The following is a 19,894-nucleotide window of genomic DNA, read 5'->3' as shown; positions in this document are numbered from 1 at the left end:
TTTGGGTCAGCTGACGGGAATTTCAAAGTATTCCGTACTTTTACTTTCCCTCCCTAACTTATATGTAGGCTAGTAACTTTTTTGTAGAAAGTATTGTTTTCGTAAAACAATTTGAGTTTGAGCATAGACAATAGATTTGTCTATGGTTTGAGTTTTAAGTGGATATATCCATTTTGTGTCCCCTGAACCCAAAAAAAGTGGTTTTTGAAGTGATGTCTGTGTGTGTGTGCTGAAATAAACACATTAGACTTTATGCAATTCTGGGACTTCCCTTTTGCGCTTGGTTCATGTTTTACCACATATTATGATACATATTAAATTACTTAGGGATTCCTATGATCGTAAGCAATGAAAGTTGCTTTTATTAGGTGGAAGTTTCCCACCGCCATCATAAATATGCGTTTGCTCCAGTCTTTGACGTTATTCAAATCAGGAACTGGTTTTGCACCAGTTTGTAAAACCTTCCGCTAATCCCTACATGGGGCATTTCCTATACAAGAAGCCAGTTTTGTTGATCCAATTTACCATTGACGCGAATCAATAAATTGTTTATCTTTTTAAACGTGTGTAATTTGTTTTTAATAGATGCTTAAGGATATGCCATGCGGAGACCAAATTCAATTTATGAAGAGAGTTGTTATTTGTTTAAGGTTAGTACATCTTCTGATATGGGGTAATAAGTTTTAAAATTCGTGGAATAACAAAAATTAATAGTATAATTAATTAGTAATCCAAAATACACTGTACCGAAATACGGTTCAGAAACATAACCAAAACCTTTTCAACTTCCCTATAACTATAAAAATCAGTAATGGTGTAGGTTTCGATTTTAAAAATCTTGGATTTTATTCGAACCCTAACATCAGTTACTCAACCAAAAATCACTTTTTGTATGTCAAACAAAGTATGTTTTACCATTCCATTCAGTTCTTTGTTTTAAGACTACAGCAATGAACTTGTTTGTCGAACATTTGCTTAGTTAGAATGGTCCAGGCTTGATAAATAACCGCCGAAAATATTTAAATGAAATACAACTATGTAATTGTAAACCTTTGCTAATCTTCTAGCGTCTAGTATGAAAACGAAATATGTTAAACACAAGTTGGGAAATAATGTACCTTAAATTGAGAGAGGAACATATTCAGATCACTAAAAAAATAACCGAAATGAAAAACACATCGTAACGATTTCATTTTTTTAATGTAATAAAACATCGATTTGCATGTTTAAAAATCTTATTTCCATTTTCAGCTTATATCGAGTTTTGTTTCTGTCTACATGCAGAGTGTGTTATGAACGTTATGATGATTGTATTGACATTTTTTGTTTCACCAACTTTACACTTCTACCATAAGAATTATTTATTTGTAAAATGTTGATTTTCCTCTTTGATTATTACGAAAAGTAAAAGAGCGCATTGCTAAACTATCCTAACATAGGAGATTTAATCGACACCATAGCAATCGTACCCCAACTCACGTTCTGCAAAACAAGCTTCAGGATTCTAAGTTAACTAGCAGAACGTATCGTCAATTGCAGGATTCGATATTTTTATCCTTCCAAAATAGTTTTTAGGATGGAGACAACATCTATCAAAATACGAATTGGTTTAGTTGACCCTTTTGTTGTTTGTGTATTCACTAATCATAATTTCCTCCAAGGAAACCTCTGCCTAAAAAGACTTGACATTTCGCTATAACGTGAGTTGGTGGCGTGATTACAAGGTAGCACATATTGTTTTCGTGACATTTCCTTGGGGAATACTCGGACATTACAATGTCAAGTTCCCAAAGTAATTATATCGTAGTTTTATGTTTTATGCTGCTACAAATTTTTGGACAATCAAAACCGTATCTTTAAAAATCCAAGAATAATTTCGGGTGGTGTAATTTTTCAAGATATCCGTCAGTGATAAACATCATCCGTCAGATGAGTTTCATGTTTAAAACAGTTTGACAAAAATGTATGTAAAAAGTGCTAATGAAATTTTACTAAGAATCTATATTTGAATAACGTATTATGTCTCCAATTTATGATGACTACTGGTTGAAATCAACGACAAATTACATAGTTTTACATACATAATTTAACATACTGTTGTATTCCGCGATACATTTTCCGCCCTGTAGTTAAGGAGGCCTACTGCATAATTGTAAATAAATTAAAATGTATTAGAATACGTCTTATATCACTCTTATTATCAATATAAAACACACCTAAAACAATTTTTAGATTTATAATGAGATAAAAAGTATACTTACATTTCACTATTGAAACTCAATAATGAAAGTTAGACAATTGTTTTATCAGAAAGCACCTAGTAGCATCACTTATTTTTAATAATGAAAATCATTGGGATAGTTTCTGCGAGATATTCCGAATTTAGATACTGTTCTCAACGGCTACATGCTTTTCTTGTCTTCGTGTATAGACAAGATATTGCATAGGGAATAGTAAAACCAGTTGTTAAATGTTTTAATCTCTGGATATAACACGATTTTTTTATAATATATATAGCTTTAATTTTCATTTATCTTACTATATCACTGACACACCTGGATTTCTAGGTGAAAGCTCACCTACCAGAAGGTTGTCAATTCGATCTGTCGAAAAGTAAACAGCTTTTTGATGTACCTATACGATTGTACGAAACTAAACCCAGCTGTCCTTGATCATTGGGCTTTTAAATAAATCTCTTTGCTAAATAAACAGCTGATCTTAGTCAGTAACAAAGCTATCATCTCATTAATTCAATATCTTCACTCATCTTAGCCTTTTAGTACCTACGAACCTTGATGTGTTTGCGTAGTAAAACATAATCTCCTGCAAATAATCTGATACAGAAAATTTACTCCTCTTCTTCCCATTGAAATAGTCTCTACCGTGTACCGCCCTGATCAATACCACGGAAGCTATCAATAACTATATCTTGTTTGTTGCTTCGAGTCGTGCCAGACGCGTCCTTCGCTTTTCTTTCTCCATTTTTTCGTTCTCCATTTTTCCTCCTTTCATTTCTCTCTATAGAGGTCTTCCGCATAGATTAATCTAATTTGTTTAACACCACTTTTTCTTACTTCGAACAATGTAATTTTCTTATAATGTTTTGTTACATAACCTTACATTGATTTTTTTGCTCTTGTAACTTTGTTTACACGGTAAAAATGTATTTACATGTGACTGAATTAGCCATTTAAGAATGGGAGTGTTGTTTTAATGGGCACGAACTGTAATAGTGTGTCAACTCCGTACAAATATGATCCAAAATTTGCTTTTTTTAACATTCCTACTAAGGTCACAAAATTACCCTACTATCATATTGTTTTAAAAATGGTGGGGGATTAAATAGAGGATGAATAATTGCACAGTTAAGTTTTGCTTCTACGATAAAAGATGGGTGGGGAAACTGTTTTCTACCTTTGATTGTTTAGAACTACGTTACACTTTCTCTTTTAAGCTATTTCCCCGTGGCGACGCTTAAGTATAAAGACATTTTTTTATTGAATAGGTAAGCTAACACAAAATCCATATGAATATTTGAGTTATGGAAAAACTTAAGCCTAACTAAAACAAAATGCTAAAACACAATAAATATTGTAGGCAAATGGTTTTATGGCATAAATTAAAAAATAAACAATAAATTAAGACGATTTAAAAATTGTTAGGGAAGCTGAACTTTGTCTGAAAAGAAGTAAACAAATCAAATATCAAAGTGCGGAACTTTGTTAGGTTATTAACGATATCTAAATCACGTAAACAAAATAGCGGAACACTACGGTGGGTGACCTTGAAGCATGGGATGACGTCATTATCCCAAGATCTCGTGCTGTCTCCGACCATAACAGGGTTACCAAACTAGAAAGAAATTACCATTGGTATTTCGATTTTTGATTATAAATAAAATTATAAGTTCACTCTCACTGTTTGGTTGTTGAGTCAATGTTTGAGAGTTAAAATGTAGGTATACATACAATTATTTTATTTTTTCCCTCGTTGTGTATGATAATCTGTAGAGTTAGGTGTTAAATGTTTTTGGATCTGCCTTGTTAAATATGGTAGTGTAAAATAGACATAGTAATTCATATTTATTCTCTTTTCAAGCTCAAAGTCTTCTCTTACAGTTTATGTTTTAAACATGTTAAATCTATTATCCATTTCTCTTCACAAATTTTGTATAACTTTTTTCAAGAGATCCTGAAGATATTTTTACTTTTATTATCTCCGGAAGTTAGTTTTGAGCTTGTGTTTGTGGATATAATGTATTTTCTTTGAACTCTCGAAAGCCAACAAACTTAGATGCGTGACGTAGATAAGTATATGTTCAACAATAACAAACAGGAACCTAACCTAGATTCAATTCACCCCCTCATTGACGCACGCGCAGTGCATCATGGGGAGGGGAGTGATACTGCAGCGCTGTGTCGGCGCCTAGCGGCTGCTTGGTGAACTTTCCGCTCGCACAGTTGTAACGCTAGGCATCAGCGTTCGCAAGCGTTGTTGGACAGTTGGTCGTTCGCGCATTTGCACGACGGTTCCCTCGCGGTGTGGTGGCGAATAGTCAGTGTTCGTGTACGATTACCGGTGTTCATATCAGTTAACCACATTGAGAACGTAAGTAATTTTCAATTTTATTTTGATTAAATATATATATTTTTTATTTTACACCGAAAGTTAAATTTGGTTATATACGAGTTTATCAAATTTTTATTTACAACAGTTATTATTACCCCGCGTGATTTCTAAGTAATGTTTGTGAGAAATGTTGTGCATAATGTAGATTGAAATATAACAAGCACAAAAAAAAATACATAGTATGATGTCATAAATTATTTTCGAACACCATCATGGATGCGAATTTAATAAATATTCATACTGAAAATCCTAAATATGTGTACGTTTAACATGGACTAAAATTTATTTTATCACGACAGGGCAGAAATTGTGACACATAATAAATAATTTTAGAAAAAAAAATGTTTATATGCAGAAAGCCTTTCTTCATAAATTATGTTCATAACGAATCAATCTTTGTTAGTTATAAATGTAATGAGGGTCACAGTATGGTTTCCATGCAGATAAACATTGACTTAATGAGAAGTTCTTCCAAAATAATGAGTTTTTTAGAGCTAATAAGGTGTTTCACAGATAAGATGAAGGCTTATACAGAAATCACAGACTTTGCATATGAAAAACATATTCATTAGTCAGTTTTACGTGTGTTCCGATACATAATATCTTGACTTTTTTTATTTAACTTGCGTCAGTACAGTACGAAGCAAAAACGTCTAATTTAAAATAGATAAATAACACACTGAAAATTCTTTGAATAGTTTATAAATACTTTTAGAAGTGGAAACCCGTAGTTTTGGTAATTAATTTTATAATTATTAATTGTAAATGTGAACAATTGATACAAAGACAAGGGGATTGACATGATCCATAAAAACGCAAAGTATTGCTTTTTGAACCGCAAAACTATGATGGTATCTAAAATAAAAATAATGTTATCAACTAAATTCTAGAAACTGCTGTTATGTTGTCTATTTGGCTTTCGCAAAGACCGTGTCCTTTTTACACAGTCGTTTCTCAGAAATAAACTGACAAAGTAAGCAGCCATAGGTTCGTTTGTTAACTGTCTACAAACCGGAATAAAGTGCAGTATGACAAGATAATAATCCTGGAACTAAATTAGTTTCCTAGAAGATTGAGCCTTGTCCCCTCGTTTCCTGAGGTACTCTAATCAAAATGCTAACACAAAATTATCAACTAAAGGAGATTTCAAAGTGATCCTTTCTGTTTGCTTTGTAATATGTTTATGTTCCGATATGATTATTTTTCAAGATTGCATTTTAAATACGATGAGTCTCAACATGATTTTTTCACGAACCGAAATACTGGCTTTGGAAATATTTAACGTTTAAAATGTGAATAGTAATGCTGTTTTCAGCATGGGGAGAAGAACAATTTACAATAACGTATTATATTTATTTACAAACGAATTGATTTATAGACCAATTACCGTACTTACTGTGTATGCAGTCTGAACTGAAATTGTAAACGAAACTCCCTAGTTTTCTTAAATGAAAACCGTCTGTTTAAGTGAAACTATTGAGTTGTTATCTTCATTTCAAACTATAAAACAACGTAACTTAATATTTTATGAAATTTCTAGCTTTTACAAGTAAGCCCCAACAGATATTTAAGATACGTACGCTTTTATTAGCTAAATATAATTTAGAACCTTTCGTTTATCATGTCTATAATTTAAAACTTACATATTAATTTGACTAGGCACGATTTACCAAATACAACTGTGTAGTCTGTGACAAATTATTTGGATTTTTAGATAGAATAGACTCCATTTCTATGGACAAGGTTCATAATTTTAGTTTTCAAATAGGAATAAGAACAAAATGACCTGCAGTAAAATAAAATTCCCTTTTAGTAGTGTATGCAATGATCATTTCAATGAAATATGGAACATTTAAACGTTCAGTTTGGGTTCGATAAGAAGTTGGATAAAGTAGAGTTCAATTAAATTAAATTAATTTTATCATCTAATACTGTCGCCTTTAACGTGGGAATGGAATGTATAGTTCTATTTAAACGTAATTAACATTACCGTCGATAGCGAAACTGTTATGCAATGTGTATCATTTATTCCCATCTGTTAACGTGGAACATTTCAATTAAAGTTTCGCTGTTTCACCTACGCGAAATCGACCTCGATCAATCTGCTAAGTATTTTAACAGTTCCAAAGCTTCGAAGTTGAAATGTTTCTACTGTTTTAGTGCCAAGTGACAGATTATTTACAAACACGTGCTTTCAAATTGGTTTCCAGCAATTAGTGAACTCGCTTACACCAACTGAAGTGCAGTTGGCACTGTAAAACCTGAACGATCTCATAGCATACCTACGCGGGGGACAGTATGGTTCATCTAATTTCAAGTAGGAAATAATAGTGTTGTTAAAAAGAGTTTATGACTTAAATTTACTCGTAGATGTGGTCTTACACATCTACCTAGCCACGACAAGAAGAGATACATGTTTGTAAGTCATTTAAACTTTTTTTCTGTAGGACTATTTCCATATTCTTGGTTAGTTTCAAACTTAGTTTGTGTTTTCCTTCACTTCTACTTTGGAGTCATATAATAACGGTATACAATGTACACATTGTGCGTTACATGAATAAATATGATTTGATTTGGTTTTTAACAGATTCATAAGTGCATATATTGTTTTATACTTCAACATAGAACTATTTTATTTGGTGCAAAATATTTTCTGGAATACACTTTGACATAACAGTCATAATATGTCTAAAAATTTTACAAATTAGTTGAATAATAAAATCACTTTGTGAACCTTACATTTCAGGAGAACGTCGCGCAGTCTAAAGAAATTGAGTAAATTAACTTCACAATATGAAATAGGATAAATAAAACACCCCCACAGCAGAAAGTTTGAAGACTCCACACATTTATCACTAAACTATTACAAACAAATAGTTAGGTGTATTTAATATTTAAAAAACATTAGGTTTTATGAGCATGTAGGTTTGCTCCTACATTTAAGATATAGAGTGTGTTTTATATATAGAATGATGGCCATATGGATGGTATTTTAGCCTCTGGGGACCTCAACACGAAAAATAAATTGAGGTCTTAACATGAGACTTACGGCAATAGCTTCATCTCCTATATAAATATAGAAAATCCGCTAAAACAGAACATACTAATATAGTTTTTTAGTGAGTTTTTGTAAAATTGTTTATTTATTTTTGGACACCATGTAATCAGGTGTAATGGAGGTAATGCAAATCAAGAAATACAAATCTAATCAAAGAGATTGTATATGAGGTCTCTATTTTTTAAGCTTTTGAGTCCAATTATGTGATTTACAATATTTTATGAGATTTTAACGTATATATTTGATTTCTTTTTATGCCGTATTGCCCTGGGTTTTGTGTTTTCGTAACATTTCATTTAGCAATTTGTAACATTTAAAGATCAGATAAAAATGGTTTTGTATCTTACATTACGGAATTTAAATTTTATTTTTAATGAATTCAGTAACCTTATACCTAAAATTATTATACATTTATTTAAATCACTTTAATTTGATTAAACTCAGGACAATATTATTATCTCAACAGTGGTGTTATATGGGAATAAAATGTTTACCAGGTGACATTGACAATGGTGGCTTAGAGGTTAGTTCACGGGTAACGCTCCCGCTATTGAGAAACAGCTGATTTGTTACCTTGAAAAATCAGCTGATCATAACAGCTGGAAGTAAACAAAGGTTCATAAGTGCAATTTCCTGTGTTCTCCAAAAGTAACTGTACCGGTACACTTAATTTCATTTTTATCATGGACCGGTTACAAAAATATAGCAGTATTTTTTGACAGGTATTTTTTCTATTCTGTTTACTTTAATTTTTAAATGCCGTTTTTGCACGAGCCAAAATTAATTAGCCTTTTTTACTTCTCTAATTTATCAAAATATGAATAAACCGTTGACATTGATTATTTTGTTAAATTTTAATAAACAGCTGATCTTATTAAGTAACCGATACAGCAACAATGCATCTCTCTGTTAACCATTTTAAGCTTGTCTAATGTATTCTACAGTATTTATATTTGTTTAAAGCCAGTTGCACCCAATCTCAATTGGTAGTCATAGTAAAATTTAATATTTTACTATTTTACTATTTTTTAAAATTAATATTTTAATGGGATAATATTACATGTTCACCTATGTAAAATTACATATAATTTATTAAATAAGCCCATTTCATATAATTTCAACAGTTGTATGTGTATAAACTAAAACTATACCTTAACCAACGTTACAACTCATTCAATGTGTTTACAATCTAGTTCTAGTTACCTGCAAATTTGTATATCGACGTTGTATGAAACAAATGTACAATTAATTTGTTATTAATTGATATTGTTCAGTATTCAGTGTAATTAATTGTGATTTGTTATAATAATACTTTCTATCAACTAAAAATAAATACAGATGGCATTGGTTTTTAATTTGTTTTAATGTTTAAAACAACATAAATGGGATTTAACAATGAAATAATGTATTAGTAATTTTTGTTAGTTGATAACAAACACATCAAGACTCAAGATCCCTCTCTCTCTTTTGTAATGTAAATGGAAAGCTCTGTGAAATTGTTGAAAGTTTATTTGTTAATATTATACTATTTGTCAATTGTATCTCAGTGTTATAATTTGTTCTAATTTGAAGAATCAAACTCCGCTTAACTTATAAATATACAGTCCACTCCACACGCTACCGAAATTCTACATGGTCCTTCGGCCGCAGATCATCTGAAATTCAGCTCTTTTGGTAACTATAAGTCACAATAAGTTCTACTCCAACTCCAACTTGCAACCTTAAAAATGAACTACTAACTCCTTTCTCATAACTAAGAAGTAAGAAGACTACCAAGACTACTGTGGATCTAAAAGGTCAATATCTAAAGGACTTTGATTCAAACTTTGATTCCTCTATATTTTAAGCATATTGTTTTTGTTGTAATTTATCAATTCAATTGACATTTCAATTTGTATCAAACTGTACAATTTGGTATTTTGTAATGCTCATAGCAACCACTAATAGCGCTAATGTAACAATGCCATCTGTTATCTATGTCTCGTATTGCAGACAATAATGACAATCTCTAATCTCTCTCTCTCTGAATACTCAGAATAATTGTTTTGTTGTACAACAAAAATGAAATTCGTCACTCTCTCTAGGCAATTAAACTCAATTGCAAATCGTTTAGCCAAAATCCAAACTAACATCCAAGCTTTAGATTTATTACCTGATTTGTCCCAAGAACAAATAAATAAGTTGAAACTTTTAGATTCAGAAACACTTAGAAAATATTCAGAATTTGAAACCTCCCTTGCGAAACTATTCAATAGTGACACGCTTCCCGATGATTATGAAGAAGATACACTCTTTCAATTACAAGATACTATATCTGACTTATATGTAGGAATTCAAACTCTCACGAAGAAACACCTTTCTCAAGATCCTATAAGTAATAGGCCTGCTCTAAACACTGACTCAATAACAAATACTCCATCAAGTAGCCTACCCCATAGGCCTAGTAGCTCTTCCTCAAACCAAGATAGCCACTCACTAAAACTCCCTCCTCTATCTCTCAAAACTTTCAATGGTTCACAGGAACAATGGTTATCTTATGTTAGCCTGTTTCAAGTATCTGTTCATGATAATGAAAACATATCCAAAGTTGAGCGATTTCAATATCTGCTTTCTACTCTACAGGGAGAACCTTTCAATCTTATAAAGAATTTACCAATCACAGCTGAAAACTATGATGTAGCATGGGATCTTCTTCAAAAACGGTATCAAAACAGTAGGAAAATCATAAGCATACACCTCAACAACATAATAGACTTACCTAACCTAAGTGACTCCTCCCTCAAGAACATTCGCTCGTTCATTTCTCAGTATAACGAAAATGCCCAAGCACTCATTGCACTCAATCATGACATAGCCAAGGATAATATCTTGCTCTCAGCCATGTTACTAAGGAAATTACACGCAGACATTCGCAAAAAGTTTGAAAGCTTACGTCTAAATTCTCAAGACCTTCCAACCGTAGGTGAAGTAATAACATTTTTAGAAAATGAATGTGCTTACTTAGAAGCTGCTAACCTCTCTAACTCTCAGTTCCCTAGAACTACTTCAAGCAATAGCAATGTAGGTTTCACTCAAAATAGTAAGAGGTCCAGCCCTCACTCCTCTCAGATAGGCCTACATAAGTCTACACCGAACCGCACTACTTTACTAGCTTTCAGAGACTCAAACGCCACATGCACATTTTGTAGTAAAAGTGATCACAACATTTACCAATGCTCAGAGTTTAAAGATTTGTCCGTACAGGAAAGATACAATTTTGTGAGGAAAAACCACCTCTGTTTGAACTGCTTAGGTACCGCTCATTCTGTCAAAGACTGTAAGTCAAATAAAACATGTTTTCACTGTAAACTGAAACATCACTCCCTCTTACATCAAACTAATAATAGGCCTAATGATAAGCTTAACCAAAAGCCTAAAGATAATGCTCCAACGCCCAAGGAAATGAATAAAACTTATGATCACCCTGAACCTCCCTTTGTAGCTGTCTCCTCAAACCCTAATACCACTATATTGCTAGCCACTGCATTGGTACACTTGAAAGCTAATAACGGTAACACAGTTGTAGCCCGAGCCGTTATTGACTCCGCATCTATGGTAAGCTGCGTAACAGAAAATATTGCTAACCTGCTTATGCTTAAACGGACATTTTCCAGTAATTCCAAGATAGATGGCCTATCATCAGTAGAAGTTAAATCTAAAGGTGTGTCAAAAGTTAACATATCGTCTCTTAGCGGAGAAATGATTGCTGATAACAACCCAGTCCTTATTCTAGACAGAATAACCTCAAACCTCCCACACTCAGAAGTTCCAGTTAATGTTAAAGAATACTTCAAACATTTGGTCCTGGCTGATCCAACTTTTCATTTGCCTAGTAAGATAGATGTGCTCATAGGTGCTGATCTATTCGCTAAAGTAATCACTGGTGAACGCATTATCCTTAACAAGGATCTTCCTGCTGCCATGAATTCTGTATTTGGATATCTTATCATAGGATCTGCCCCAACTCTTCCTGCTGTAGTCCCTCACAAAACAGCCCCTCAATGCAAGGGTAATCTTTCTTCTTTATTAAGTACTCAAGATATTGATTTGCACAATTCTCTGCAGAAATTTTGGACTCTAGAGGAACCTCCCATCAAACATCATATTACATCTGAACAAGAAATTTGTGAAAATCACTTTCTAAACACGGTCTCTAGGGATTCAGATGGACGCTACTTTGTTAGGCTACCCATAAAAGAAAATCATCCCCCTCTTGGTGACTCATCATTTTGCGCTCGTAATAGATTCCTATCACTTGAAAGAAAATTAGAAAGTCAGCCTGAAGTTAAAGCAGAGTATAGTAAAGCCATACATGATTTATTGTCATCTAGTCACATGGAACCTGTTAACCCTCCTCCAAACAGTGATAATAAACAATTTTACTTACCTCACCATGCTATTGTCAAAGTAGATTCCTCAACCACCAAGCTTCGTGTAGTATACGATGCAAGCGCACGCAGCTCCTCAGGTGTCAGCCTTAACGATATTCTACATACCGGGCCAAAACTACATAATGATCTTAATGATATTCTGTTAAAGTTTAGACTTTCCCCTATTGTCTTCTCATGTGACATCAAACAAATGTTACGTCAAATAATGATCCACCCAGATGATAGAAACTATCAAATGTTGTATTGGAGAGATGACAAAGACGACCCCCTTTCAGTTTACCGTTTAACTACAGTTGTGTTTGGATTCAACTGCTCACCCTACTTGGCACTAAGGACACTTCACCAACTTATCACTGATGAAGGCGCAAACTTCCCTCTGGCAGCTGAGGCTTTAAAGAAACAAGTATATGTAGATGATTTAATATTAGGTGCCAACAGCATAGAACAAGCTTTGGTACTAAGAAATGAGGTGGAACAACTTCTTTTAAAAGGATGTTTCGAACTGAGGAAATGGACTAGCAACTGCCCTCAAATCATGGAAACTCTCCCCGACTCTTACAAAGAAACTCCTCTATATTTCAACTCCTCAGATCAACCTTATTTCAAGGTACTAGGTATAAAATGGTCACCTAACTCAGACACTTTCTCTTATCAGTTGAATATCCCAGACACGCCTCCAACTAAACGAGGTATACTTGGAACAGTTAGCAGAATATTTGATCCAAACGGTTGGTTGACTCCAGTCACTCTTTGGGTAAAAGCGTTGATACAAGTTTTATGGGCACTAGGTTTATCATGGGATGCGCCTGTACCTCCGGATCTAACTGAAAAATGGTCTAAGTTCCTCCAACAACTCCCTTTCTTAAGTGAACTTAGCTTACCTCGATATGTTTCCGTAGCTGATGCTGTTCATATCAGTTTACATGGATTTTGTGATGGGTCTGAAACAGGTTACGGAGCTTGTGTCTACTTGCGATGTGTAAGTTCTTCCGGAGAAATCAACGTACATCTGTTAATTGCCAAAGCTCGAGTAGCTCCTCTTAAGAAGATCTCCATCCCTAGACTAGAATTGTGTGGTGCCCATCTTTTGTCCAAACTCCTGAACTATTGCAACTCTCTACTCTCTCAAGATTATCTTGTCAACGAATTACATGCTTGGTGTGATTCATCTGTAGTCTTGTCATGGATAAAAACTGTACCCTACCGGTTAAAAGTTTATGTTGCAAATCGAGTCTCAGAAATTCAAGAACTTACTCCTACTTACATATGGAAACATGTCTCAACTCATTGTAATCCAGCTGACATTGCCAGTAGAGGAACCCTTCCCATTTCTATGAAAGACAACAGTTTATGGTGGAACGGTCCCAATTGGTTATCTCTGGATCAGGAATCATGGCCTATTCCTCGCTTCACCCCTCTCCAAGACGAACAATTGCCAGAACGTAAGATCGAACCTTTACCAATAATGGTTACAACTAAAAAACCAGACTTATTCAACAGGTTTTCATCTTGGTCAACCCTCCAGCGAGTCATTGCTTACGTTCTACGCTTCAAAAATAACCTTACAAACCAGGTTAAAGAATCAGGGTTTTTAAAGCTTGAAGAGCTTGATAAAGCAACAATCACTATCTGTAAAATGATTCAGCAAACTGTCTTTTCTGAAGATATTTCTAGATTGAAAGATGGAAAACCTTGTTCCTCTCGTCTCGCGTCTCTCTCCCAATTCTTAGACGAAAATGGATTGATTCGTGTTGGAGGCCGCCTTAAGCACTCTCAAGTATCCTACGCTGCAAAGCATCCTATTGTATTGCCCAAAACTAACCATGTCACCAATCTCATCGTTGATCATTACCATTTGAAACACTTGCATGCTGGACCTCAGTTTTTACAAGCCGTTTTATCTCAGAAGTTTTGGATCCTATCTGCTCGAAGTATTATTCGAAGAAGAGTTTACAAGTGCATCCGATGCTTCAAATGCAATCCTAAGACAACAACTCAGAAAATGGGAGATCTTCCTCCCCAACGAGTCATACCTTCAAGAGTGTTCAACAACTGCGGGGCGGACTTTTTAGGCCCATTCTCAGTTAAACCTTGCAAATTAAGGAAGTCCTGTCCAATCAAAGTATACGTTTGTATCTTCATTTGTTTTTCTGTCAAGGCTGTACATTTAGAGGTTGTTACAGATCTCAGTTCCGAAGCTTACCTAGCAGCATTGACGAGATTTGTCTCTCGACGAGGGTTGTGTAGCAACATCTACTCGGACTGCGGAACAAATTATGTAGGTGCCGCTAATGAAGTTCAAAAGATTGTTAAGAATTTCTTCGTCCAGAAAGAAACTCAAGAAGCTCTTAGTAAGTTTGCAATGGAAAACAACATTACATTTCATTTCTTACCCCCCGCAGCTCCACACCAAGGTGGCCTTTGGGAGAGAACTGTCCGCAGTGTCAAACACCATCTTCGGAGAGTCATAGGCGAACAGATTCTTACTCTTGAAGAGTTCATCACACTAACAACTCGCATCGAAGCAATTCTAAATTCACGGCCCATAACCCCACTTTCATCTGACCCCAGCGAAATTGATTGCTTAACTCCTGGTCATTTTCTGATTGGAGGACCTCTTTTATCTCTTCCCGAACCTGACTGGAAAGATGTCTCAACAAACAGATTGTCAAGGTGGAAGTTTGTTCAAGCATTAACCCAAAGTTTTTGGAAAAGATGGCAAAAGGAATACCTCTACACGTTGCAACAACGAGGGAAATGGAGAAGTCCTCAACCTAACATGAAAATTGGAGATCTTGTCCTATTGCATGAACCAAACCAACCTCCCCTTTCATGGAAAATGGGACGTGTCATTTCAACCTCCCCAGGGCAAGATGGTCTTGTACGAGTTGTAAGATTAAAAACTTCATCAGGAACACTCTCCAGATCTATAACTAAAGTCTCACCCCTCCCAATCAATGAGTAATAAAAGAAGTTAAGACTGTTAACCAAGAGTTTATTGTAAATAATATGTTCATTTCTAAATACATTTTTTTTTCTTCTCAATACTTGATTATTAGGTGAACCCCACTAAGTGGTTCACGGGCGGGGGTATGTTCAGTATTCAGTGTAATTAATTGTGATTTGTTATAATAATACCATAGACTAAGCAATACTTTCTATCAACTAAAAATAAATACAGATGGCATTGGTTTTTAATTTGTTTTAATGTTTAAAACAACATATGGGATTTAACAATGAAATAATGTATTAGTAATTTTTGTTAGTTGATAACAAACACATCAAGACTCAAGATCCCTCTCTCTCTTTTGTAATGTAAATGGAAAGCTCTGTGAAATTGTTGAAAGTTTATTTGTTAATATTATACTATTTGTCAATTGTATCTCAGTGTTATAATTTGTTCTAATTTGAAGAATCAAACTCCGCTTAACTTATAAATATACAGTCCACTCCACACGCTACCGAAATTCTACAGATATAAAATAAAATTTATTACGTAACTTATTTTCCCAAAGTGTCACGGTCGCCATTTCTACTGATCACGTTGATTTTAGAGATAAGCCTGCAATATCGCCCGAAATAGCTGTAATTATTGTGTTAAATTACTCATATGATTAGTTTGTAAGATAAATTGCCTGATTAGGATTTTACGTAGCAAGACTATCTTGATTAGTTATTAGGTTAATGTAAATTTTATTTTGTTAGTCTTGTAATATATATTCAATTATTCATGTGATAATGGATTTAAGTAGTTTTATGGTTGAGCCATTACTTACTAAATGTCCTGTTCCACTTCTTAATTAAAATCTAAATTAAAATACAGTATTTAAGGGTAGCAAAGATGAATTATTCTGATACCCATTTAGTGCAATTTAACCATGTAAATGTTTATACTATTGTTTGTAGACCTACTTAACTCTCGTTATGTATTTGTGGTGGTAAAATCTAAAGAATTTGAATCGAATTGAAAGCCAAGTGTCTGGTTGGTGACGGAAAAATATTCTCTCCAAAAACATTTATCAAGCCAAATTACGTTTTGTAAAGAGCGATTGAATATAAAAATCTGCCTCATAATTCTGTCTACACATCTCCTAAACACATAGGAGGATTTATAAATACATTTATAAATAAATAAATTTATATAGAATTTACTTCAAAACAGAAATCATTTTGGGTTGAACCATTCTTAGTTTTCTAATCGCAATAGCTAAACCGAAAGTTAAAGTTTTATTTCAATTTAATTTGTAGGACCACAAGGAAATTTTCAACATCCACTCAGAAATAAGTGCATTTTAAACCAAACAAAATGTTTTCTGAAACATAAGTTTCCAATTCTGTATATCAAAAGCAATTATATTTAATTTTCAATCGTACCGTATTTGAGTTTAGTAAGAGTGCGAAACTTTGGCCATGAAGGCAGCGGGTTCGAATCCCGCCAAGAATCTTTGGTTTTAGCCATTAATTTGTTTCCTAGTGGCTCGGATCCCACATTAACCTACTGGTCAACCTATAAATAAAAGGAAGGTAGGACATTCAAGTGAGGACAACTCTTACAGCTAGAAGTCATACAATCATCAATTTAATGGAGCAATACACAGTCAAGAACATAAAATACGACTCGAGTGAATGTGGCGCATACATTACATGCCAATGTTTTCTAACCCCACGAACAGTAACGCATGAAGTGTAAGTTACGAGTTGCACCACTCAATACCGTTGATTATATACTTTACTGTTGAGTAGGTGAGCTTCACATGGGCGGATGACTTTCTCACTTACTCCTTTCACTCAGGTCTTTGACCGAAAGTTGAGTAAAAAGAGTTGCTGGAAATAAGCGTAAATGAACTATATTGGCGAAAATTTATTCATAACCAGTTTTCGTATTTAAAACACTATATGTAAGTTTAGAAGATATTAAGTTATAAAATACTAACATTTTAATCGTGTGAAACCGAATGAGTTACGATAAAAATGTAAATGGTATTTTTCAAATCATCAAATGCATTTAGTAGTATAATTACTAAACTATTACCATGCGTCCCAGCTCCATTTACATACAACGCCTACCTTGTTCCACCATGGTTATGCTAGAGATGACGTAGTTTCGCATAGTTCATTCCCCCTTCTTCAGGCTCAGCAATGTCAGCAGTTGTAGGCTTCGTCAGCAAAGTAGATACCGCATCTTACTGGTGTACACCCACACCTCCTAACTAGAACATTTGAATTTCTAAAAGATATTGCAATTAAACAGCAATGGATTTGAGTTTTTATATAAGTGTAAGATTGACTGAGTAAATGACTGGTATTTACTGTTTCAAGTGTAGTTAAAAACTCATGTTAGTTCACTCACTTTGAACTTCATCTTAAAGTAATTTTCCTAAAGGACCACGACAGCTGTGCAAAAGTTCCACGAATTTATGCATGGAACCGTGCTAAGGTTGAATGAAGGACGGTTAAAAACCAGTTCAAGGGGAAATATTGTAATTGTTCTATCTGAATTTAGAGTGTTGTATGTTGTATGTACTTGTTACTTGAAATAAAGTATTCAAATGATCTACATTTCGGACTTTGGTACTGAAGTAGACATTTATTCAGACCAGTCACAGCCAGTTTTTTATACTCAACTGTTGATGTTGTTGAAGGAGACTCTCGTTGCAAAAGTCTAGTAGTTTTATTTTCCAAATTGTTATCATAGGGTGTTGAGGATGCTGTAGGACACAATAGGTTGCCTTTATAGTTTGACCAATTAAATCGTTGACTTTTCGATACTTAAGTTTAGACATTTCGTCTAAATAGACCAGATCTAGCAAATTGTTATTCAATTTAGTTAAGAGAGCCTCTCACAGAGGGCGCTACTATCAAAATTATACTTTATCTTTAATTTTTGAGACACAAAGATGGTTAACAGGAAGAACTTTTGTTTCCTTTGCTTAAAACCTGTTCGTATTTGACATAAATCTGTACTACTCGACATCAACGCACTCTGACGGCGGTTCAATTCAACTTCAACTGGTTTAACTCTAAGACTGGATTCACTTTAAGGATAGAATATCTAGCTCTATCAATAGTCGAAATTACACATTAAACATTGAAATGGGAAATGGGAGTGTAGGCTATCTCTAGACTCTAGTTACACTCTAGTTCGGTTGTACTAACATTAAATTTATAGACTCTTTAGGTTTTATTGTTCTTTGCAATAAAACAACAGTCGTTCAGACTCTTTAGGCTCGTTAAGACATTCGTTATCTTAAGACATTTTATGACGGAGAAAGCTGATTGATTTAATGGCAGCTAAAATTTATGTTTGAATGTAACACCCAATTTCGCATACCTGTCAGGCTTTGGTTTCTGTAAGTAGACTTCACATCTTGTCGTTAAATCTGAAGCTGTTTCTGATGTGTGAAACATGTTCGATAGTGCTTAAATGAGCTTATGTCAATTCAATTTTAATTTATGATTTTAGGGGAAATTAAACTATTTTGATTGTTACTATTGAGTTATAATGTTAGAAGATAAGTTACTACAATGAACAAAAATATTCTCCATTTGTTCGTAATAGTTATTGTATTGGATAATATAATTGTAAATTAAGTATACAGTCAACATTATAATTCATTCTATATACCGGGCAGAAATACACCTTAACACTGTCCTCAGATGAACGACACGTCGACAAAGTACGAGAGAGGACAAAATGATATCAATAATGCTTGTGCGGTAATAGTTGTCGTTTTACTATACTCTGTACTTTAAAACATGTCTCCTGTCACTCAGTCCCAGGTAGACGAATAATCAGGAGATAGGTTCAATCATTCGGACTATAGAGAAACTAAAATGTCTTTTTTTACTGGTTGAGAAAATTATAAATTGGCTGAGAATTCACTTCCGTATGGAGTTTATCAAAATAAACAATAAAGCAAGCTATATAATATGTCTATTTTGTTTGATATGGTCGTGTATTTAACACACTTTCTAACGACCAGATAAAGTTCAAGAAACAAAGTTCAAGAGAAGAACCAAATTAATACTTGTAGTAGAGGAAATTTTACATTTGATGATTAATATTAGTTTAAAAGTCATCTATGAGAATCAGACCTACCATGTATAATGTAAATTAACAATGCAAATTTTAAGTCAACCAATCTTTCAGGAACATTTACAAACGTTTCCTGCTCTAGGATAACTTTGCTCACTGATAGTCAGTGAGTGACATTCAATCGGAACTTAATGAGAGAACTTATCAAGTTCAACCTCGACGGGTTTAGATTAACTCATTTTCAACTCTATCTGTGTTTACAGTATTAGTTTGCGTGCCTTAATGGCTGAGGGAAAAGCTTTGTTATCATTTACAAAAAGCCATCTTTCCCGCCGACAATATCACAAAGGTTTTCTAGAGAATCGATTTTATAAAAAAAAATATATATATATAACGATTGAGAGCTGCAAAACCATTTTGGTCCGTGGTACGAACGCTATTTTCCCCCACACTACACCCTATTACCACTATTCACCACTATAATAATGCACACTGATAGTCAACACAACTACAACTTTAAGGCTATGTAAAGAAATAATTTGAGGAATCAGCAAAAATAAAAATAAATAGTTGCTAGGCAACGGTGACAATAACACAATTGTATTAATTGCAATGCTATGGATTTTGATTGTGTATTTAAAATGCATTCATGTTTTAAGTAAGTAAGCGGACAGCTGATTTTGCGGCCCCGGGCTGTAAAAACCTGCTCGGTCCCCAAATTACGATGACAGCTGGCATGGC

At 34.0% G+C, this 19,894-nt stretch overlaps 2 protein-coding genes across 2 annotated transcripts in view; both read left to right on the top strand.

Moving 5' to 3' along the window:
- The first annotated feature begins 4,483 nt into the window (after positions 1 to 4,483).
- Positions 4,484 to 19,894, top strand: part of LOC128999786 (sodium-independent sulfate anion transporter-like) — an 83,393-nt gene continuing 67,982 nt past the window's right edge. The window contains exon 1 of the mRNA XM_054426462.1: positions 4,484 to 4,608. The gene's annotated coding sequence lies outside the window, so the exon portion shown is untranslated. The remainder of the gene's footprint in view (positions 4,609 to 19,894) is intronic.
- Positions 11,426 to 15,082, top strand: LOC129000348 (uncharacterized). The gene has a single exon (XM_054427311.1). It carries the CDS (start codon positions 11,426 to 11,428, stop codon positions 15,080 to 15,082), a length of 3,657 nt encoding a protein of 1,218 aa, XP_054283286.1.

This window comes from Macrosteles quadrilineatus, unplaced genomic scaffold (assembly GCF_028750875.1).
Source record: "Macrosteles quadrilineatus isolate MER2022 unplaced genomic scaffold, UCM_ALF_1.0 Scaffold_8__2_contigs__length_117827958, whole genome shotgun sequence".
NCBI classification, from domain to species: Eukaryota; Metazoa; Arthropoda; class Insecta; order Hemiptera; family Cicadellidae; genus Macrosteles; species Macrosteles quadrilineatus.
The sequence above is the reverse complement of the archived record's forward strand: the minus strand, read 5'-3'. Positions and strand labels throughout refer to the sequence as shown.

What these genes read in the sequence shown, in the direction of transcription:
- LOC129000348 (XM_054427311.1), top strand. Translation starts at nt 11,426, where the DNA reads ATGATTGCTGATAACAACCCAGTCCTTATTCTAGACAGAATAACCTCA.